General features: G+C 40.8%; 1 protein-coding gene across 2 annotated transcripts; it reads right to left on the bottom strand.

The window, feature by feature from the left end:
* Positions 1–1041: 1041 nt before the first annotated feature.
* On the bottom strand, positions 1042–23300 carry ciita (class II, major histocompatibility complex, transactivator). Of its 2 annotated transcripts, none has more exons than XM_051388975.1 (23): positions 21947–23300; positions 14263–14325; positions 13011–13073; positions 12561–12614; positions 12383–12442; positions 11556–11660; positions 11289–11354; positions 10717–10764; positions 9797–9988; positions 8481–8531; positions 8124–8237; positions 7598–7657; positions 7273–7490; positions 5399–6720; positions 4621–5157; positions 3601–3780; positions 3404–3475; positions 3218–3298; positions 3022–3105; positions 2794–2877; positions 2521–2604; positions 2127–2210; positions 1042–1590 (listed from the first exon to the last, which is right to left on the bottom strand). In XM_051388975.1, exons 1-23 carry the CDS (start codon positions 23247–23249, stop codon positions 1515–1517), a joined length of 5001 nt encoding a protein of 1666 aa, XP_051244935.1. In that variant the 5' UTR covers positions 23250–23300; the 3' UTR covers positions 1042–1514. The 2 variants fall into 2 exon arrangements, with proteins under 2 accessions (XP_051244935.1, XP_051244936.1); XM_051388976.1 differs by lacking the exon at positions 21947–23300 and adding an exon at positions 19467–19645.

The raw sequence follows: 23300 nt of genomic DNA, 5'->3' as shown, positions 1-23300 counted from the left end.
CATCGGACAAAAAGACAACGACAGCAGATGGTGGAATGCTTTGATGCCGCTGGTGCTTGATAAAGGAGAACCTCAGCAGGTCACAGTGGGCTTCTGGGCTTCAGATTTATTTAAAATCTGAAGCATTTTCCAGGAATATACTCAGGAAAATGTCTGTGATTGACAGCTGACACAACCATACTCAAAGCAACCTGCTGTTGGACTGAGGAAAGGGTTAAAATCTGTGAAATCATTGATATTTCAGATTGTTGTGAAATATCAAGTAGCACCATGGCATGATACTATTTCACATACAGTAAAACACAGGACAAAAACATTTGAATAACATAGTTTCCCTTTCTATTTATGGAGATTCAAATACTGCTTGGTCCTTCTACAAAAAAACAATATTGTTTTATTTATGAAATTAGTGCTGTCATTTTAATTCCATCACATTCATATAAACAAGTCAAGAACATCCAGCTGGACTGTGTGCTTCACATCTATTACGTACTTCACAAAATGCAATTATGAAATTAAATTGTTGAAGAGCCGCATAATCTTGAAATCAAACGTCTCAGATTAGTCTGACAATCAGACTGAATTACCATTTTGGTTCATTCATCCACTTAAAATAAACAAATATGAGATGTGGGTTGTGGTTAGGAGGACTGTTGGTGATTTTCCGATGTTCAAGCTTGACTTTTAGTAAAACCCCCAAAACACTGGATCCCCTAGTTTGTAACACAGGCTTTCCTGCTAAAAATTGTTGTACCAAATACTTATGTTGTCAGTACAGTTAAGCGACCCCCTCTTTTGACTATTTGCCTGTGATAGAAGAAAAAAAAGACTGTCCTCACTCTACACAGTGAGTAATGGCTTAAAGGAAAGTAATTTAAGTAAGTAAAACGCTCCAGAGATACAGCATGGCATTGTTAAAGGTCAGTTTTGCATCAAAAAAGAGAACAGAAACCTGTTGGCAAGGAAGTAAAATTAAGTTGTTATTAAACCATTGAATTCAGTAAACACATTCTGAAATGACAAAGAAGAGAGAAACAAATATAGCTGATGACAACATGAAGTATTTTATTTACGTTAAAGTGCCAGGTAATTGTTAAGCAATCTATAATGTACAGCCACAGAAGGAGAGCACACAACACATAAGAAAAAAATAATTACAGTGGCACAACATACAAACTAGCCATTATCAAAAATACCATAGTGCAAATGTGCTTTTTGAATTCGAACCAAGTTTAACACACCCATACACACATCCAGTGTGGTGCTGAAGGATTAATTATTTCCCTGAACTGACTGGAATCTCCAGCAAGGTGAAGTGATGAATAAAGCAGCAAAAAAGTTTCTAGTTTGTTTTATTTGTGTGCACTCTCACTCACTCTCTCACTCACTCACTCACTCACTCTTTGGTTACTGTTCCTCAAAAATACATGCTTTAGAAAATGTATTGTGTAGTGTAAACATCCACGACATGCATGATAAAAAGCTTGTGACTTAGTAGTTCAGAAGTTTCTATTCTAATGGCAAAGGATCCGGTTGTCCTGCTGCTGAAGTCTCTCAAACACTCCGTATGGAATGCACTGGTTCCACATCCTGTGATGAAAAGAGATGGAAAAAAGAAACATATTAGATCATTTAGACTTCATTAGTTTCTGTTTTTATTTGGTTTTAGTTTCAATTAGTTTCCAGAGTGGGTTTGCCCCTTTCAATTTAGTTTTTATTGCTTAAATATGTTCAGTTTCATTTTCATATAATATGGGGGGTGTTTGCTAGAGGCAAGATTTAAGATGTTCAGAATAGGTACGCAACACAACCCTTGACTCACAGTCAGGTAGACATCCGAGTCTCAATAAACATATGTATCAATGCCTCCTCGTGCTTGTTGTGTTGACAAATTTAACCAAATTGACAAAGACTAAAACTAAAGATATTTTGCGTTAAATTGTATTTTATTTTAGTTAGTTTTGTAAGTAAACAATATCCATAACAAGTCTAGTTTTCATTTTTATTTCAGTCAACTAAAAAAACAAAACTAAACGCCCTGCCTAAAAAAGGGGACATGGTATGACGATGATCTCACACACACACGCACTCACACCCACACACAGATAAAAAACAGGTTTTCTCACCTCAGGGTCTTCATTTTTTTACAGTTCCTCAAACTGACTCCTAGGCTTTGTGCTCCGACATCTGTTAGCTTGTTATACTTCACGCTGTCAAAGAGAGCCACAACAGTTCACACTTTAGATGTGTCTTCATTCTGTACTACAGTATCTACCAATAGTGACATGCAATCATTTTACATTAAAGCCAGATAAAAATAATATACAAAATACCATAGTATCACAATACATTTTCTCATGAATAAAATAAACCAACAGGAAGATATTACTTGCTGTTATGCATACAGGGTTAGATGTGAGGACGGAGGAGGAAGTTATCACAGCACACATACACATAAATACAGAGAAATGTCTAATGGAAAAAACAACAGCTATATAGTATATATAGATATAGTCTTACTCCAGGTTAGTGAGGGAAGCCATGTGTGGCAGGACAGCTGCTAAACTCTCTGCCCCTTCATCAGAAATCACATTACTGTAAAGACTGGAAAAAACAAAGGGGAGGAAGAGGGAAGTGAAAATATGTGGGTTTACAGGATGTGCCATTTTTGGGTGTTGATGTGTGTATATATATATAAATTTGTGTGTGTGTGTGTGTGTGTGTGTGTGTGTGTGTGTGTGTGTGTGTGTGTGTGTGTGTGTGTGTGTGTGTGTGTATGCGTGCATTATATACCTTAAACAGTGCAGTTTGGGAAGCTCCCTCAGTGTGGCTGCCAGTTTCTTCACCCCGTGGTCTCCTATACAATTCTGTGACAGACTAGAAACCAGAAGGAGAGAGCAAAAACTTAGTTTACACCCATACTGCACATTAAGATCGTAGATTTATTTTGTATTGTGAATTAAAATAACATCCAGGCCTGCGAAGAAATTAGGTTGAGAAAGGTAACCATGTTGTACTCACTTGAGTACCTCCAAGAAACAGAGTGAGACTAAAGCATCAGCCAATTTCTCAGCTCCTTTGTCCCCTATCTTACTGTTCTCTAGACTGAAGGAGGAGAGAGAGAGAGAGAACTACCATCAGACACTAGAAACAAAGTATAAACACAGAGAGATTGATGCACTGAGCGAGAACGAGAGGTAAAGGTGTGTATATTTACTCTAAGTGCTGCAGGTTATGTAGACCTGGCAGGAGCTCCCACAGCTTGGGAAGAGCCAGGGGACCATTCTCTGCACCAAGCCTAGAGGGGAAGACAATGACATTAGAGTCATCATTGTGATCATCATGATCATCTTGATCATCAACTTCATCATAAATTAAAGTGCCAAATGTCAGAGCTACTCACTCAAACTCCAGCTTGTGTAGCTCTTTAACAGCTGGTACTCCCTCTGCCAAGATGGAATCTGATTGACTAGAGCTACAAGTAAAAACACACACATCAGTGGCCAGGCACATATGGTTTGTATGCTGCAATATGACCGTATATCTGTGTGTATGTGTGTGTGTGTGTGTGTGTGTGTGTGTTTGGGGGGGGGGGATTACCTGTCCGACAGCCTCTTGTGCATATGTATGTTCACCAGCTTGGCCAGGTGCTCTATGTGACACAGTTGTGTAGCTTTCAGGGGGTGAATCTTGAATTTGGAGACGGCCCCTTGTTGGAGCCCTTCCTCACCACTCTGCTCCAGCTGCTCCCATAAGGAGATGACATCAGCAATGCATGCCCTAGAGGTTGACACATATAAATGGAAAATCATTGGACAATGATGAAGGAATAAATTGCCAAAAAAGTTACTATTATAATGGTGGTCCTTGAATTCAGACAGAGGCAAACATAAGTAGGCTTCTCATTACTAGCTGGCAGTGAGGTAGTTAGGCCTAGTATTGTAAGTATGATGAAGGAAAAAGATAAGACCAGGCTCTTATTTTATTTTACCCCTGCTAACGCACTTGTAAGTTTTCCTTTTGAATGTTGTGAGAGTAGAGGTTTTTAAGATGAGGACTAACACCAACATCTTTGGTAATTTTCGGGTTGCTGGAGTGTAAATGTCCCCAAATCAAATAAAAAGCCGGGAAGAGCTCCACACATTAGCCTAGACTCTGATAGTATCTAATATTGGATCATACACAGTGGCCGGAATACCAAACAGTAGATGTGCTGGTCACAAATGGGTCTTTTTTTTCTATATTTCTCCTAAAATAGTAGTAGTTAGTCAACTATATGTCCCTTGGCCTTGAAAGTAATGCGTTTACTACTGTAAGCCAGTTTGGAAAGACATAAAACCAATTTCATTAAAGCAGATAAACACCATTTAATCAATTAAATACACTTTCACTGTTGTGTTTTTGGTTTTGGAGAGGATACAGAAACACACCACCACACTGTACTCTTGCTATGGCCCCATGCACACTGCTGCTTTGGAACGTGGCAAAATCCAGAACTGACAGAACTGCTAAACCTTATCAAGGTTGCTAAGCTGATTGGCCAATAGCTGCTTGGTGTAGGGGATAAACAAACTCAACTGATACCAAGCAGCTTTTTGAGATGTGGATTGTAACCTGTACCTGTATGTGCTGATGTTGTTGAGCCCCACCAGAGCTCTGAGTCCAGAGATCTGTATCCCAGAATCCTCCAGATCCAGACAAAAACTTCTACCTTCGGTTCCACCCCTTTCGAGAACTTTCTGCACAGCAAACCCGTCCGCTGGGTTGAGTGGGACTCCATGAAATGTCAGGACCTCTGGAAGATTTGCTGCCAGGTGAGCAACTAATCTTGTGCTGCCACTGTCTCTGCTACCATCACCATGCATGGAACTTGCCTCATAAACATAGTGACAAGCCTCCAGGATCTGAGCGGGGCTCAGGTCACCATGAGAAAGACCTTCAAGGTGTTTTGTTACTAAAGCCTGCTTGCTGACCACCATATCTCTAAAGGCAGTCTGTGTGTACGTGTGAAGCCTTTGCAGCTCTGTCCTGTTGTAGAACAGAAGCCCGACTGCAAATCGTTGAGTGAGTTCGAGCTCCTCCCTTTGAGGGCGCCGACGTGCCTTTGAGCCTGACTGGAAAGGGAGAGTCTGGAGGAAGGTGCGGTCTGATACAGTCCTGGGCAAACAGAAAGTGAAAAAGAGTTAGGGAAATTCAGAAAGGGTAGGGCACTGAAGGTGAAGGAGAAAAGAGTCTAGGAGTGGAAAGGGATACACTTATTCTGCTTGCTTATGCTTATCTGAGTTTTTTCACTTTCAAGGACTTCAGTTCAACCACTTCTCATGTAATCTTTTCCTCCATATTCTACTGGAAACATAGAACAATACAGTTATCTTCTGATGAAACCATAGACTTTTACCTTGATAGAGACAAATGGACCCCTGCGAGGTAACTCTGAAGGAAAGGATTTGTCCACAACAAGATGTAGTCATCAGCGTTTTCAATGTCTGTACTCCCTTTGTTTCCACTTTCTCCATTCTCTCCTCCTCCCTTCTTCTCACCACTTGAGACGACCTGCTTTGTCCTCAGTTGGTAAGAGAAGAAGAGTCCTGTCCTGTGGCCGAATGCCTTGAGCTTGGGAGATATGGTCCGTCCAGTGGGAACGATGGAGGAGTTTGCTTTGACCCCCTCCCAGGCCAAAGTACTCAGCTGGGACAGCAACTCTCTCGCCTCTGTTCTATCTACTTCCCCTCCACTCACATGCATCTCATCTCCGTCCACTTCATCTTCCTCTTTCTCCTTCTTTTTTGTCCTCCTTCCTCTTTGAGTGCGAGTGTGAACTCGCGCTCTGGACTTTGTCCGAGCATTTTGGTGACACCTCTTCCCTTGAGAACAACTTGAGATTTGTGTCTGAGTTTCTTCTACAGATTCCACAGATATTTGTGTTTCAGGTTCAGCCTGTGAGTGTGTGGTCTTACTGTCCTCTTCCATTTTCAGATGAACCACTTGATGGCAGAGCTCAGTTAAAGTTCTTGGAAGGACCCCCAAACTTTTGGACTGCTCTAAGACCAAGCAAACCAACCGACATAGTCCAGGGTTCCAGCAGAGGAGATGTATGTAGTTGCTGTTTTTTAAGCTGTCCAAAGCAGATGCTCTGAGGTCGGGATCAGTAAAGTACTGGGACAAATATGTCTCTATGTCTGTTGGGGTGAAGCCACACATCTCCAAAAAGCTGTCTGTCCGCCTTAGTAGCTGGCTGGCTGTGCCTCTTGGTCGGGTAGAGAGCAGAAGAGTGCAACCTGGAAGGAGAACTCTCTGAAGGATGGCAGAGTATAACTGTCTAACTGTATATGTCTGTGCTTTACTGTCTCTCTGCAATGACGTTATCACGTCTTTTTCTTGAGCCTGGAGTAGCGTTTCATAGTCGCGCAACTCGTCAAACCCATCAAAAATGATGAGCACACGCTTAGGAGCAGCAAGGATTTGAGCGTACACTGCCTCTGGGTCCATGCAGGGAGGGGAAAAGGAGGAGAGGTTTAATAGGAGTGTCTGAAGGCTAAAGGTCGGCTCTGTTAAAGTCAGTGCTTTGCCGTCTAATAGGAAGACAAAGTCAAACTGTGGGATGCAGTCCTTTGACCAGTCAAGACACAGCTTCCTGATCAGTGTGGTTTTTCCCATGCCAGCATTGCCAAGTAGCAATATGTAGCGTTTGGGTTTGTCTCCACTGGAGTCTTTGAAGATCTGAGTGGAAAAAGACAAACATACAGATGAGTTGCAGCCAGTATAGCCATATAACAAATCAAACTAAAGCAGTGCAGTGAATCGGGGCCAGGAATTTTGAGGAAGATGAAGAAGGAGGAAGAAGACAAACCAAAATTATCATTAAAACAAAATAATTTTTGTTTCTCATCTAGACAACATAGACAAGATTGATTGCTTCCAGTGACAACCTGATGTTTAAAGAAACTTTGTATTTATATCATTAACACAATCTGGCTGGGTTGTTTGTGGAGGACAGTCTGAAGCTGCAGTTTAGCCAGTTTGGTGTCTGTTGAGCTAAAAAAGTGGGAGGAGACTGACAATGTGGTAGGTTTAATTACTTTTACAGTTTTTGAGAAAAACTAAGTGATGGACTTCATAATTCCTACCGGCTTAAAGCATCTGAATATTAAATAAATTTGGCCTACATTTGATGAAAGTTACAAAGCGGTAGAGGAACTGGCAGCTGACTAGTATTGAAATTAGCTGTGCTAAACTATGACACCAACTATCCAACAAAAATTAAACTCATACCTGACTCTGCCCCAACAAGCTTTTTTGCCGATCTGTATGTCCCATGATGACTAGCTCCTTATCCAACGTCCTGTTTGTGTTTTTTCCAGAGCGAAAGATCTCTCTCTGGCTAACTTGTACATCCACGTAATGAGAGGTTAGGGTAAGGCCTGCTTCCATATCCTGGCAGGTTTGACTCATGTGGGCTTTGGATTCCTGAATGTAGTCCTTTACAACCTCTGAAAAACAAACACATTTACCAGACTGCTTCTCCAAAAAGCATGATTTGTACTTTTAGGAAACTTTAAAAAACAGAAGAGAGGAATAAAAGCATTTCATAACTTACGTGGGATATCAAGAACAGTGGGAGACTGAGGAACAGGTGATTCCTTACATGTGGACAGCTCTGAAATGCAACATGTCATGATATTTGTAACATGGCAACGACTCTGCAGGGTAATTTATGCACAAGGAGACACAAATGAGACGTATACTAGTGATGCGTGGGTCGGGGTTTTTTCCAACCCGTGGGTCCCACATTTATTTAATAATTTGACCCGCTCCATCCCACCCCGCACAACCGCATCTATTTTCACAACCCGCCCCACCCCGCCCCGCCGCTATTAAATACGCGTTAAATATGTCATTAAATAAGGCTTTTATTTGGTCTTACAAATGTGCTTGAAAACAGCCTTTCGAGAGGCACTGGAAACTGGCAACAACAAATTCAAATCTTAATAAAAATAAATATATATATAGGGGCTATTGTGACATCACTAACGTATACTGATCCAATCCAACTTCATTTGTTAAGCACTTTAAAAACAACCAAAGTTGACCAAAGTGCTGTACAGGAGAAATTAGATACTTACCATGGTTGGGGGAGAGGGGTGAGACACAAGTGGGAGACATGGCTTTGCTAGCAGTGTCTGACAAAGATCCTGGTGGGGATGAACTCATTCTGACTGGTGCTACTGCACTATCCACTACACACACAAACAGAAGAAAATAAAAATGAAGAGCCTGCATTCACATAAACAGCAGCTGGTAGAAAGTGGCTGCCATGCTGTTGCTTAAAAGGCAGAACAGAACAGTAAATGTGGAATCATAACCTACATAACGCTGCCAGTATAAGATCTCTGCATATGGGTGCAGGAAGTAGAATTGGCACACACACACACACCCACCCACATACATGCACATCTCAGATTAAAGGGTTTTTTATTCACCTGGGGAGAGGGGTGGCACTTGGCGTTTGTAAGGTGGTGAGGCAGCAGGAACTACATTAGAAATAGGAGTACATACTGTTGATATCATATATGTGCAATAAACAGACATACACGGGGAGCAAGACAAGTTAATAGAAAATACATTTAACACAATGAAACACAATTTAAAGAAATATAATGTAAGAGAATCTTTGAAAATGAAAACACAGATATAATAAGTATAAGTTCAGTATGTAGAATTACAACAAATCTCATCGCCAAAGTCAGAATTCAAATCTCGCGGGGGAAGGGATGGGGGCTAAACAACAAAAGCAAATGAGGATCAAGGACTGAGACCTGGGATACTCCACATGTTATATTGATATGCCACCATATACATAATTCCAAACAGAAGCAAAGTAGTGCCATCTAGCTCGTAATACTATATTGAGTCAAAGGCAAAGGATTCAATTAGCCTGGCATCAGGAGACTAATTTGCAAATGCATGTTAGGTCAGTCTGAAACCTCTCTCTATCAACAGGCGCAGAACAAAGCGCCTCTGGATGCAACTGATTAGACCTTCAACCAATCAGACCAATGAAATGTGTGAAGTAGTGCTGAGCGACACATGCAAGTTGGGGCAGTGCTTGGTCTGTTTTGAAGCAAGAAAAAAATTGCCTAGTCTCAAGCTTCCTCAAATTACAGCTACAACAGTACACTAAAATGTGTTTCTGAAAACAACTGAGGCAGCAAATAGGCTATGCAGTCACAGAATCTTGATTCAAATTTGATCAGCACTGCCTAATGAAAAAGTTTGGGTCTGAGTTTTGTGAGCGAAGTGCATTGGGCTGGACGGACCTTCAGACTGGATAGACCTACAACCAGTCAGAGCAGTGAAACAAATCCTGACCGGTGACGCTTCTCTGTCAGCCACTGTATCAAACCCACCCCATATTAGGTAAATGGTTGTGACTGGCCTGAGCAGATGCAGGACTGGTGTTTTCTTTCTGAATGAAAGGGTTGTTCGATGCATCTGCCACACCAAATGAAATATGAGCTTGCAGATTTGTCTGGTCTCAGGCTGGAGATTAAATGGGACTATGACTAGGTGATTTTGGCAAATTAAATATATAGATGAATATGAAAGATTTCTGGTGGACCTTTTTTTCTGAGCATTTAACATTCAAAGAAGATTTGATGTGCTAGTTTTCAGGGCAGTTACATGAAACTGAATTCCTTCACAAACAGGATGTTTGGTGGGGCTATTACATTGGACCGCACTAGATTGAACAGGTATACTTATAAAAAACAGTAACTCAGTGTGTGTACTCACTCACCAAATATGTAAGTAGGAGCAGCTGTGTTGGGAAAACTAATAACCGGAGAAGAGAACCCCAGTGTCTGAACAACCTGGTATGCTGAATTGTCTGGGATGGTGATAAACTGAATGGAGGGAGGGAGATGAAGGATTCTTGGTGGAGTGGTGGAGAGGCCTGCCATCTCTGCTGGCTGTGATCCTGTGTCAGTGCCTGCAAATCAAGCAGTGACAACATCCTTATCGTTCTCTGCCCACAGGTTTTCTTAACCTTGAGCTTATCAAAAAGGGGGGTTGACAAAAGACAGCATGCTGATAGTTTACATTCCGAGGACATACCAAGGGATTTAGTGTGAGAGACGTTCCTATTTGTAGACATGAAGGCTATAAATCTCAGTGGTCAACAGTATAAGACTAATTGCACTAGGCTTGTGTACTATCAACTATAAACACCTCATCCAAAAAGAGTATATCGAGTAAAGCACCAAACTGATCTGGAGGAAGTCTGGTGAGGTGAGAGTTCTTCTTTTAGTTCATCAATGTGACCTCTCATCTGATGACTTCAAAATTAAACTTCCCGTTTCTCGATCTGTACTCCAATGCTACAAAGGAACCAAGTCAAGCATAGCCAGCCAACATCCCTTTAACTCATGAGTCTAATCTTACACTTACTACTACAGCAGCCTCACATGGTTGTATCGTCCGTAAAATGGCATTTTATTAATCTGTGATGTCATCGATACATGATTTAGTTAAAGTTTGGCTCAATTTGCAACAATATTGATACAACCTTTCTTGTTTTTTTCTTACGACTCCCTTAATAGCAGTAGCTTGAATTACTGTAGATCAACAGGCGCATTAGCTCTTTAAATGTTTTAAAAACCTGCAGTGAGTATCTATGCCCCAAATAATCCATTTACAGCAGCAACATTTGTAACTTACCTTGGTTGACAGTTGGCTTAACCTGTGCCTTTTTGATTTCTGGTCGACCTGCAAGAGTTGAAGAACTAACATTACAACATGCAAACTAAAAACACTGGGTAAAACCTGATCCCATGGGGGGGTCAATCAGCGGCCCGGGTTCGAATCAAACCTGCGGCCCTTTGCTGTGTGTCATCCTCTCTCTCTCTCTCTCTCTACCCCCCTTTCCTGTCAATCTTCAGCTGTCTCTATCTAATAAAAGCATGAAAAAGGCCTAAAAAATTACTTAAAAAGAGAGAAAGGGTATTTTGATCCAGTAACCCAACAGTAATGTAATGTAACACCAACACTGGGCACTCATTAACTGCAAATCATATCGTAGTAAATTTGTCTATCATTCAATTTCTCTTATTATATGCACCTGAACTTTGTTCTGGAATAATATGACTGACTATAAAAATTATAGAGGACAAACAGCACAGTAATAAAACATTAGCTATGAGATGGGCTTATGGTTAACATGACATTTGAAGGTGCAATGTCATAAATGGTTTACAGACATTGAACCACACAAACAAGTCTGGATAGATCACCTGCAGCTCTTTGCCTTTTTGGTCTAGATGGTGTGTTCTCATCAGAGCACCGTTGCGACCGGGGAACTGGAGAGGAAAAATAGAATAAATATAAATAGAACATGTAAACCTGCAATATAAGCAAGTAAAACTGATACATTAGTTTGGGGTTGCATAATGTTGCAGCTGTAAATTCTTAATGGAAGTTTTATATGACAAAGGAGTGATCAGGACAGTTTTCACAAAACGCTGCTGTGAGTGGGTTCTAGTTAGCGGCTGGTCATCTACCTCTGGGTCTTTTTCTCCTGTTATTTCTTTTGTCTGTTAGTGTGTCCGTCTGCCTCTGTTCGTGGCTGTCTGGGCTGGGCAGCTCTTTTGGCATGGGTACGTCACCTGAAGTGCATAAAAGAGGAAGTAAAAGAGTCAGTGAAGCAACTAGCAGACACAGTAGACAGAAATGATTGTTATTCTCATGAATTTCAGTACTGAACTGAAAATCATGACCGTAAAGCATGTTTCTCCAAACATCTTGAAGAATCGAAAAAGGAAATAGGACTCACAACAAAAACGTCACAAAAATGAACCCTTGTGTTTTGTTGGCATTGGCTTTACGTTATTTTTATCCATTTTGTTTTTCTACTGATGTCATTAAAAGCTAATATGTAGAAAAGTGAATTTATAATCATTTTCTCTGCCACTGCTTAACTTTTGCAGAAGGTGACTAAAATGCAAAAACAGCCACATAAAGCAATGTTATTACACTAAGGAAATATTTTGTGTTTCATATGTTATATGGAGTATGCATAAATGAACATATATTATTTTTATTTAAAACCCTTAACAGACAAATGAATGCTCAGTATGGTATCCTACAGAGTGACGTAACTTATGTTTGGGGTTAGTCCAGGTCAGTCGTGGCATGTGGACATATATGATAAACACATGACAGTATCTAATAACAGTTATTAATCTATATGCTTCTGTCTATTATTCATCCACAGTCCATTGTGTATGAACATGTCTGTTTTACAGTTTTAGACCTTTTCTTTTTCTCCTTTATCGCCTATCTGCTGTTATGTGTCAGCAGCTGCAAAATGAAAAGAGGAGATCCTTACTGAAGTTGGTGAGTTCATCCATACAGTTCAACAACGAATCGCCAAAGAACAGATCTGTGTCTGGGAAAGCAAATGCATGGAGAGAATTAGACAATAGATTACTTTTGTATCATTACATACTGTACACTGTACACATGAATGAATGCAGTATGTGTGAGGGGGTTTGGTTGCAACTCACCCATTATCTTCCCCAGGTTATCTTCATTATAATTCAAGTATTCAGATAAATCATCTAAAACACAAATAAAGAACATTATTGGAAGAAACAGTTTGCTTTCCTTTCTTTCACTCATATTTGCTAACCATTTAAATGTCACAATGCATTGAATGTGCATGGATTAACAAGCTCTGCTTCATATTTTGGATAAAATAGGACAGAGGCACCAGGATCTGAGCATCGCACCTGAGTCTAGTGAGACTCCAGATGTTTTATCTACTTTTTAATGAGCTCAACCAGTCACTGAATACAAATATTTTTCTAGTTAACTCTCCCAATTAGATTAATGAGGTTCTAGTAGTTTTATGGAGTAACTTTCATGCAGTTCATCAGTGTGTTGATTCATGTAGAAACAATCTGAAGAGCTCTTTTCTACAGTCTAGGCTGGTAATTCAGACTCAAACTACTAACCTGGCAAATCTCCCAAATCAAGAGTGACATACGGATCCAGAGCCACTTCCTGCATCCTGGCATCTAATAGTACACACACACACACACCCACACATAAAGTGAAAAAAATGAAGATAGTGATGCACGAAAACTGAAAGCATCACGTTAAAGTTGCCTGAGCAATGCACTGTACTCGCAATATCTTAACCTCTGTGCACTGATCAACGTCAGATGTGTCATTGCAGCCATAACTATCAGTTGTTCTGCACAAGTTCTCATGTTAATTTCACAATCTCCTCATTGCTCATTCCTCATTGTAAACACAATGCTGCCATTGTTTTATCTGCTGCCTGTGCTTTGCCTTGCATCTGCTGCAGATAAAAGTGCTACTATTTAAAATGTCTTCACATGAATGCACTACTTCCTGCATCTTTGTTGTACAAAATAAATATGATGTTACAACCTTCCCAATCTCACTATGGTTGGTAGATATTAAACTACTACTGGGGTTGTTTTCTGTGTATCCAGGTGACTATAGGGTAAATTATATCAGTATGTCTGACACTTGCAGTGCACTATCTTCAGAGGCTATTTTTAACAAGGTCTTCTATTTTAGATAAAATGGGACAAAGGCAGCAGGGTCTAATCATCTCACCTATAGTAAGAGTTCAGATCTTTTATCTGACTCTTCAGGCAACATTGTCCAAATGTTCTACCTGAAAATAACAATAGTTTCAAAATCATTTTGATATGACACTGACTTGTAATAGGGTGAATGGTGCCTCTCTCATTCCCCTCTGCACCCCATACGCCTGTTTGTATGTGTCTTTGGGCTCCGGGTCGGGACAAGTGCACAGTGCTTTATGGCACTAAGTCACATACCACCAACTATGTCACTGAGTTTGATGAAACTGGGCCATATTTTATGGAGAAAATGTTTCCTGGCTTTCCCTGTTGCTGCTCATCCTCTACTTGTTGAGTTTTTTTCGTGCTGCCCAGACTGTGAATTCAGATCACCGGGTGAGTGTGTGCAGTCTTTACACTGCTAGAACAATAGCTTTGGACCAATGGGAAGAGGAGGTTTTGTGCTGTCCATATGTAGGTGTATAAGGGAATTGTGCCAAATCACAAAAAATACCAATTCTTATATAATGTTGCTCAATGGGCTCAACCAGTAACTGAATAATTTTACCCCCCCCAAAAAAAACTCTTCAATTCTTCAGAGCTCCTTTCTACAGTCTAGACAGCTCAGTCAAACTCAAACAATACCAACCTGGTATACTGCCCATGTCAGAACAGATATACGGGTCCTGATCCACTTCCTGCATTTTGGATCCTGTTAACACACACACATAAAATGGGAAAAAAATGAAGTGAAAAAACAAAGATATTGATGCACGAGGACTGAAAGCATCATACTGTGTTTAAGTTGCCTGAACAGTGGCAGCCTAATGTGTGCCAACATCAGTTGAGGATTTGGCAAGTCTTGGAGAGTGTCATTGCAACCACAACCATTTTCAAGTTGTGTACATTCCCACATTAAGTTTCACAATTTCCTCATTGCTAAATCTCACTGTAAAAAATATATTTTTGTTTAATTTGGTGCTGTTTATGTTGCAAGCTGTGGTATCTGCCTCCAAATATCATAACACAAGTAATGATAGATACACTAAGGCTGAATAAATAAACTAATAAATGAACCAATAAAGTGTGTGATCATACTCTTTTCTATATACAGTATTACTGTTCATTACACCTGTCTAGGGACTGCAGTTGAGAATTAGCCAAAATGGCTAAATTGGCACATTTGCGGTTAAAGACCATTCATTCCTCTTGACAACATATTTTACATGATACAACGTGATGAAAGTGCTCCAGGCTCTAAAAAACAGGACATACAAAGTGACTGTATACTGAACTGTATAAATAGAAATAAATGCCAAGCTAGGCAACAATTGCCAAATTCCATGTGAATTACAAAATGCATTCTCATTAATATAGGACTTCCTGTATCAATGTGGTACAAAATCAAAATGGCAACAACCTTGAACAGTTTGTCCCTGCACAAAGACATAAATGACACAGAAAATGTCCCGGCCTTTTCATGCCTTTATTGGATAGTGACAGCTGACGATCGACAGGAAAGGGGGGTAGAGAGAGAGGGGATGACACGCAGCAAAGGGCCGCAGGTCAGATTCGAACGCGGGCTGCTGCAGCAACTCCGTATATGGGTCGCTAGCTCTACTGACTGAGCTAACCAGGCGCCTGTGATATGAATAATTTATAAATGCAAATTAAACATATTATTTATACCTTGGATTCAGAAAGAGTCCTGTTTCAGGGGTCAAAAGCCTTCACAGCTGATCAGGAAAACGTCAACCTGGGCCGGTATTATCAAAACTCTGTAATATTACACTGAAGACTCTTTTCAAGAGCCCAGTTTAGACAGGGGAAAAAAAAAATCTCAGCTAACAGACTGACACTTCTTTTACCTGGTGACTCACTCATTTTCACCCATCAAATGGTAAAAGGGAAAACAGTTTTATTTTCTCTGGCTTATGTGTATGTATGCGGTTTAGCTGGATGTGGTTTTTTTGTATGCTTGCTCTTCTCTGTGCAGCAGCTATCTAAGACACTATCAGTCTAAACACCTCCAGAGCTCTCTTAAATTTAAGAATACGTCTAAGTCAAAAGAAATAAATAGCTTGTATTCTTACGTTTGTGAGTAGGAGTAAAAGAAAATTATGGTTAGATAAATACAGAGACTGGATTCTTATATATGAATTTCCACCATGAACTGCAACATCCCCGATTTGAGTCCAGTCTTTGCAGAATCTCTTTTTCTCCTAAATTTCCTGTCATCTTTCTAAAGGCAGTGTTGAACAAAGTCGTAACATGCCAAACAATAATAATACAAATGTAGCTATTAGAGACGACAGAGAAAAAAAAGACGGGAAGAGCAGGGAGGGAGGGGGAGGATAGAGGAGAAGCAAGGGAGGGAGGGGATGATGGAGGAGAAGCAAGGAAGGAAATAAGAGTTGAATACCAAAGAAGTTTCTTTGTTTAGTGTTGAGACCTGGAGACCTGTGTGACAGCGTGTCCCAACATTGCTACAAGTCCTATTGATACTATTATGTTATCATTTGGTATATTTGGGATATGTATGTCATACTTCTGCCCTGTTTGAAAGTGAAAGTAACAGGTCTGACACGATCCAGTGGCTGAATTTGATATTTAAATTTAGCACTGACATTCAAAGCTACAAAGAAAGAAAGACCAAAAACAAACCCACTGCATCAGCTAGAAGTAAAGCTACAATATTTGAATGTAAACAATTCATGACACAGGTTATACAGTACAATACAATACATGACCCCTTCCTATTGAGATGAAAGAAGCAGACAGAAGAAGTCTGTCCCTCTTATGATATTATTATTCGATAAACCACCAAACAAGGTTGGTTCAGATAATACATAGTGTGTGATTAATGTGAGCTGTCACTTTTGTTTCAATGTAGGATTATTTCAGACGTAGACAAGCCCTGACTCGGCCTACAGACTTAGACCACCATCGAATGTCAGTCTGTCTGCTTATTCCTGGACAAATCACGTAAGCTTAACAACACAACATGTATTGTTGAAGGTATTCACCTCCCTTCTCTCTCTCATTCAGTTCAACTTAACATAATGGCCAAGCTAACATCGCTAACACAAGGCTATTCCGAAAGTTTAGTCATAAATGAAAGGTAGGTGGGGTCAGCATTTTTATCTCACACCAATTGGTGTGGACGTGAATGCTGTGACTTTAGTTTCAGTGAGAGACTCTTTAATGATGGCTGCGTTACATTCAGATGAGCCAGTTTCAGGGTATGATGCGTGCTCACTCACTGACTCAGCTTACCAGGACACTTAATGACCCGTGTTAATGTTGGTAGTTACACCTGTGGTTTTGCTGCTTTGACAAGACAAAATGGCTTCCGTGAGAGGGATCTATTGAGACCTGGTACAGCTCTACAGTATCAAAAGAATATTTATATCATATTATAACAAATCAAACCGTCCAAAAGAAGGCTGTAAAGAATGATCTTTGAAACTTGGACAGGAGAAGAGACAACATAGCTTGTCATGATGATTACCTTGGTTACAGTAACACAGACAGACAGTTGAACATGTTTTCTATGCTCAGCAACCACAAACACAGATTACCCAGAAAAAAGAAGTGCAAGTAGTGAACCATCACAGCGTTGAAGCTCAGCAGGAAGCCACTGCTTATAAGGTACGGGGACATCAAGAAGAAGAGTCTGACTCTCAGCTGCAAGTTTGGCAACTCTATCGTTATTCACTGGGATGCCTCCTCACTCTCTGTTCAGACCAAACTCTACGACCACTCTAGAGGCTCCAGTGGATAAACATTTTAAAGAGAATCCTCCACAGGTATCTGCAGTGGGCGATTTGTTCATTTTTAACATGGCGGATAGTCCAGTGGGACCCCCCTACCGATAAGAAGACTGGTTCTTTTAAATAACCCGCTATATAAGTTATATAGTTTGGAGAATTTCATAGATACAAGGCAAAACTGACGGAAGGGCGGGACTGAGAGAAAAAGGCGCAGTTACAAATACTTCAACACCATGGACAACGCCAACGATTGGTCAATACAAAGCACAGTTAGGAAACTGATATTACAGAGCCATGGTCGGGATTTGGCGCCCTCTAACTTGCACAAACCTCGGTCAGATAAAGGGTCAGCGAGTTCATAACGCAAGTTAGACATTACAGTATGATGTTCCGGACCTTTGCTTGAGGAAAATTTCTCTAACTATTCGCTTGCAAGACCTGTGAGATTACTTTTCTCTGACTGTCTCTCGTCTCTGTCCTGTGTGTATCTCGCTCTTAAGGCCCTTCTCATCGCACAGATTTGCTGAGTAGCATCACGTGAGATGAACCTCTAAACCAGTGGTGTAAAGGCTAGAAAAGCTGTGCCAATTAAAATAGAAACACATAATTTATTGGTTATAGATCCGGCCCCCGCACAGGACGGCGTATGGATCCTCACTCAGACTATGGTCCAATTATTAGTGACTTTGGTCCTAATGGATGGAGACGGGGGAGGACAGGTTAACAAAGTTGATGTATTTTTGGTATTCCCACTTCATCCTCGCCTTGTGGGTGTCTGGCCATGCACCTTTTAGGTTCCAGGTAGGCTTGGGGTCAGTCTACATGGCAGTGGCAGACATTATCTCCTGCCCAGTAAAAGGGCGGGTTTGTTGTTTTATCATCTCATAAGTAATTTCCCCACAGGATTATTAAAGTATATCTGATTCTGATTCAGGTAACATCGTGGCAGCCGGCCATGCTTGGGTTAGCCAAATTAGACGCACACCCTTAGTATATAAAACTCACCAGAACTCTGATTGATATATATATGATCATAACACAGTTGTGGACTTTAAACTCAGCCCAATGCTTGGACTTGCTCATCAATAAATCTCGAATGTGCACCACAATGTAGGTGCTGTTTCCTGTTACATCGAACATTTTATGTGCACTCGCTTAACTGGTTAATGCATTTGGTGCAGATAAAAAAAACAGTTGCTCATGCTATTTTAACGCACAGAAATGTGAATTGCAGTGGGGTGATTTGACACCTGATAACATACAAAAAGCTTCAGCTATTACATGCACGGAACATGCAAACTTGAACATAGCACCGTGTTGCATGCTCTGTCACAGTTAACTTCATCATTATTAAAAGCAAACACATGACACACAGCACTACACATATCCGGGATGAAAAGAAAAGCTGCAAGGGGTCAAAGAAAAGCCTTGAATATTGCTAAATCCTGATGATAAATGAGTGAACTTTCATGCTCAAATACTCCTCCAAACATTCACACTGGCTACCACCTACTGTGCATGCTTCTGTTTGGTGTTGCCAAAGCAGCAATGAAATTAGGGTACTTTCTTTTCTCCTCGGAAGTCCCCCCAAATACCCTGTCTCCTCTAACTTCCCCCGACAACGACCACTCATCTCTTTTGTTTTATACATGGATGATGTGTGGGAAGATTTACCCCCATAACGCCACTTTACACATACGTAAAGGGTTAATGGAGTATTCGCCATGTGATGGCTGAAAAGTTCTTCAAAATACATACAAAACGAAACATATCAAGCTGACAATAACAGTTTGTACATCATTAAGGTTATCTAAAAGCATACAATATCAGATTGCAAAATCATGCATATTTAGAAACATTAATTTATTCATTATTTTGCTGATTATATATAATGATGAAAGTTATTTAAAAAACCTTTTACTACTGCGCATAATTCAGTAAAACAACTTAAAATAGTCACAAAACGACTCATATAGCTGCATGAAACAAAGGAAAGACCCCGACATCTTTTCCTATCCATGATTGCGCACTTTGGATGAACGCGCCCAAACGGTCCCATCAGAGCTGGGGTAACATTTACCTGCCAGCCCGGTTTCAGTGATGCTCAGGTCCGCTGTACTCCTTCTGAATACTCGCAGTGCGATAAACTCCCAGTCGCAGTGTGTACATTAAACTCTACATATGTCCTCAGATGACCTATATCTCTCAGTGCGCACAACCTGCTCCGTCTGGCTATAAACACTGCCTTTACTTTCACTTTGCCTCGATGCAACCCGACAGGTTGGTGGTTGCCAGAGATGATGAGGGGTAACGGCAGACTTTTATTTCTGTTTCGGTTTATGCCCTCAATAATACAGCCAACATTTTGGATGTGAAAACAGCCAACATCTGACTCAAAAGTCAACTTTTTACACACGTTCCTGGCAGTTAGTAATTACTATACTCTAATTCTTATTTTAGACTAAGTCTTAGTTATTCTAACGATATTATTATTATTCTCTACCTCACTGTATGCTGCATAACAGACACACATGTTCATCTTTTAATAATATATTGATGTTATGCACATTCTGCTTGAAATTGATCCTCTGACTCCCTGTGTCACCACTATACATGTGACAACGGCATGTGAAAACACCTATTTTGATCCAGGAAACATGGTGTGTTTGACTGTTAGGAAAGTGGAAAGTACCTGCTCTACCTGTTAAACAGTGCCAATTAGATAAAGCACTGTGCCATGCTGCCACACACACTCATACCGTCATACACCAAGTCATTAGAATGTGGCACATGTTTGTCCACCCAGGGATGAAACCGGTTTTCTTCAGAAACAATAGGTGTGACTGGACACAGTCAGTACAGGGGGAAGTGAGGAAAGGGAAGAGTCTGGACCGGGTGTGCAAGATGCCAGAAGGTCAGAAGAAACAAAAACAAGTTGTAACAATGTGGCACATGAGTACGAAACTGTTGATCTTGCTGTGATTTTGAAGCTGTGATGACATTAACTGAACTGAGGCGAACATGGCACAAAGGTTAGCTAAAGGCTAGTAGATAAACAATAACCTCTGACAGGATAGGCAAAGCTCTCAACAGGCCACACCCGTATGAAACATGAAACTCACGATAAAGACAAACTCCGCCCTTGTAATTGCATCCGATTACATCTCTTTCGATAGGCTAAACATTGTGCCCAACATTCCTGTCCTCTGCCAAAACTTTGTCTTATTTACACTGATAGTAGGTTTCCCACAGCAGTCCATCCTGTCTGTTGAGTGTCCAGTTCACCACAACCAAATATCAGCTGCTTAACCCTTGAAACACAGTGTCTAATTCTTCCAGTGGATCACTGAAGCTTCATCAGGCTTTCTGCTAATCAATAGTTACAGTTTAAAGTCATCCGTCTGGTTCTCTATGATTAGAGGTCTGACACTGTCCTGCTATTAGACAGGTAATAAAACTACAAAAGGTGCAGTGGCTTTGTTTTGGGAAGGTGCCCTACCCTCTTGCAGCAGTGAAATGTAACTAAGTACATTTACTGAAGTACTGTACTTCTTCTTTTCTTCTTACACCACTTTATACTTCTACACCACTACACTTCAAAGGGGAAACATTGTGCTTTTCGCTCCACTGCATATCTTTGACAGCTATTAACTAGTTTAACAAATTAAGGTTTGTTATAAATTAAACTACCTAACAGTAACAAACAATTAGCCTGAAATGATTAGTTAATTAATTAATCAATTAGCCGATTGATTGGACAAAACGAGGCGCTACTCTAGGCTGTGTGTAACTGTGACAGCATTTGTCATTATTTTCAGACGTTTTAGAAACCAAACACTCGATCAGTTAATGGAGAAAGTAATCAGTAGATGAATCCATAATAGAAATAATCATTAGTTTCAGTCCTACACAAAATAGTTAAAAATGAGCTCTACCTCAACTACAACAGTGAAATCCTGTTTTTACATCAAATACATGAGTCATGAAACAAATAATATTATGATATAATATATAATAAGACAGGCATTGACTACGTTTACTTTAAATACTTTAAGTACATTTTCCTGCTTATGCTCTTTGTACTTTTACTTAAGTAACATTCTCAGTGCAGGACTTTTACTTTTTACAGCGTGGTAGTACTTTTACTCTATCTGAATTCTTCCTCCACTAGGCACTGCCCTGTTTTCCCACATCATTTGAGTGCTTGTGGCCTTGGAATAAGTCAAACTGAAACTGAAAGTAAGGCACACCCTCACCACCAAATCCTGTGCAAATGAGGACAGTATTATGTACTCCTCTTTTAGATCAACGGGAGTAAATAATACTGTCCTCAACTTGGAAAGCACAACATATGTGTCATACAAGGGATGGAGCCCTTTTGGAGCTTTCATTTTTGTGCTCTTTGGGGGACAACAGAAGAAATAGAAGTTTCATTTAGCACAACCTGGAAATCAGGACTCTGACAGTATTCCTACAAGCCCTGACAGATCATGCAAATATGAACAACTGGGGTTAACAAAAGATACAGGCACATTATATGATGACTGAATGCAAACTTACCCCAGTGGGACTCCACCCTCCCCTCGTCCTCTTTATTCTCATAGAAGTCTCTTATGTCAACAGTGCTGCACGTTTTTGTGCTATTAGCAGCACTGAAAACATTTTCCACATTGTCTAGAACGCTTAATGTCATGTTGTAATCTATACTTGAGTAAAATGAGTTATCTTGTGCCTCAGTGTGAGTATCTTTTGGTGTATAGGAAGCAAATAAATGTGCAAAGTCTTCTATAAATCCTGGAAAGCCACACTGTGAATCTCCTGTCAGACAGAGCAGGTCCTCTGTTTTGTCTTTTGTCCTGTTAACTAACCCGCAGACGTCGACACCAGCCTCCAGCCTGTCTGTGATGTTGTTGTTTGTGTCTGTTGCCACACAGACTTCAACAGGTGAGGCATTTCTTGCTGCTCCAGAGATGTCAAAATGATCAGTGTCCAATCCAATCTCGTATGTAGAGGAATACGGTCCCTTTGGTGTGTCAGTTGCTCCTTCACTGTCCTGTGTAAAGTCTGGGTCTTTAATCTTTGCCTCTGTAGAGTTAAAGTTGTCAGCGTACAAATCTAGAGTCCTGCAGACAATTGCAAGCTCAGTTTCCTCTTCCATATTCAGAACAGGGCATAGTGCTTCACTGTCTGTTACTGTAATTTCACTTGTTGCACAGCAAGTAGTCAAAGAAGGAATCAGCGACAGCAACATCCTCCCCGCTCTGTCCCAGTGCTGCCACAGAGGCACAGCTATCTTCCTAGCTGCCTCCTCTACCTGCTCTAACCACTCCTTCTCAATTTCAGAATTCCCCTCATTTATTCTTTCATTATCACATTCTGGCTTCTGCATCAATTCTGCACTTCTCAGCAGTTCTGTAATTTCGTCATCTGATCTGAAACTGCAGTTGTAGTCGTATACTATCTGTGTAGAAAAGACTCCTTTACTGAGGTAGTGCCCGTCCATCACTGGTGGATTTGGCCAGGACCTTGCGCTGTTATGTTCATCAGACTCCGATCCGATCTGGTTGTGATTGGTGGTGGCAGATTGTCTGCAGACCTGGCTGAATTGACCTTGGATGAGGTGATCGTGGGTGGGTGATCCTAGAGAATTCATCAGATCAGATCCTGTTTTACATGGCGTTTTGCTGTGAGCTGGCTCAGGTGTGACCCCCGCAGTGACTCGGTGGAGACTCAAGCACTTGCTGTAAGCCTCTGAGATGATCCGCTCCTCCACCAAACCCTCCAGCAGAGCTTGGATCTCAGGAGGAGAGGCCCAGGTCAGAACCAGCCGCACTCCGTCCAGAACCTCCTCGAACTGGGCCATGGTGGCGTGTCTGCTCCCCGGACATTGATGTCTAGTGCAACAGCCACTAGT

Source organism: Dicentrarchus labrax, unplaced genomic scaffold (assembly GCF_905237075.1).
Source record: "Dicentrarchus labrax unplaced genomic scaffold, dlabrax2021, whole genome shotgun sequence".
NCBI classification, from domain to species: domain Eukaryota; kingdom Metazoa; phylum Chordata; class Actinopteri; family Moronidae; genus Dicentrarchus; species Dicentrarchus labrax.
Note: the sequence above shows the minus strand (reverse complement) of the source record. Positions and strands in the feature narration are given on the sequence as shown.

What these genes read in the sequence shown, in the direction of transcription:
- ciita (XM_051388975.1), bottom strand. Translation starts at nt 23,249, where the DNA reads ATGGCCCAGTTCGAGGAGGTTCTGGACGGAGTGCGGCTGGTTCTGACC. An exon ending in GTCCATTTGTCTCTATCAAG is followed by an intron (nt 5,158 to 5,398) that starts GTAAAAGTCTAT and finishes CTGTTTGCCCAG; the next exon opens with GACTGTATCAGACCGCACCT. An exon ending in CTACACAAGCTGGAGTTTGA is followed by an intron (nt 3,299 to 3,403) that starts GTGAGTAGCTCT and finishes CTTCCCCTCTAG; the next exon opens with GCTTGGTGCAGAGAATGGTC.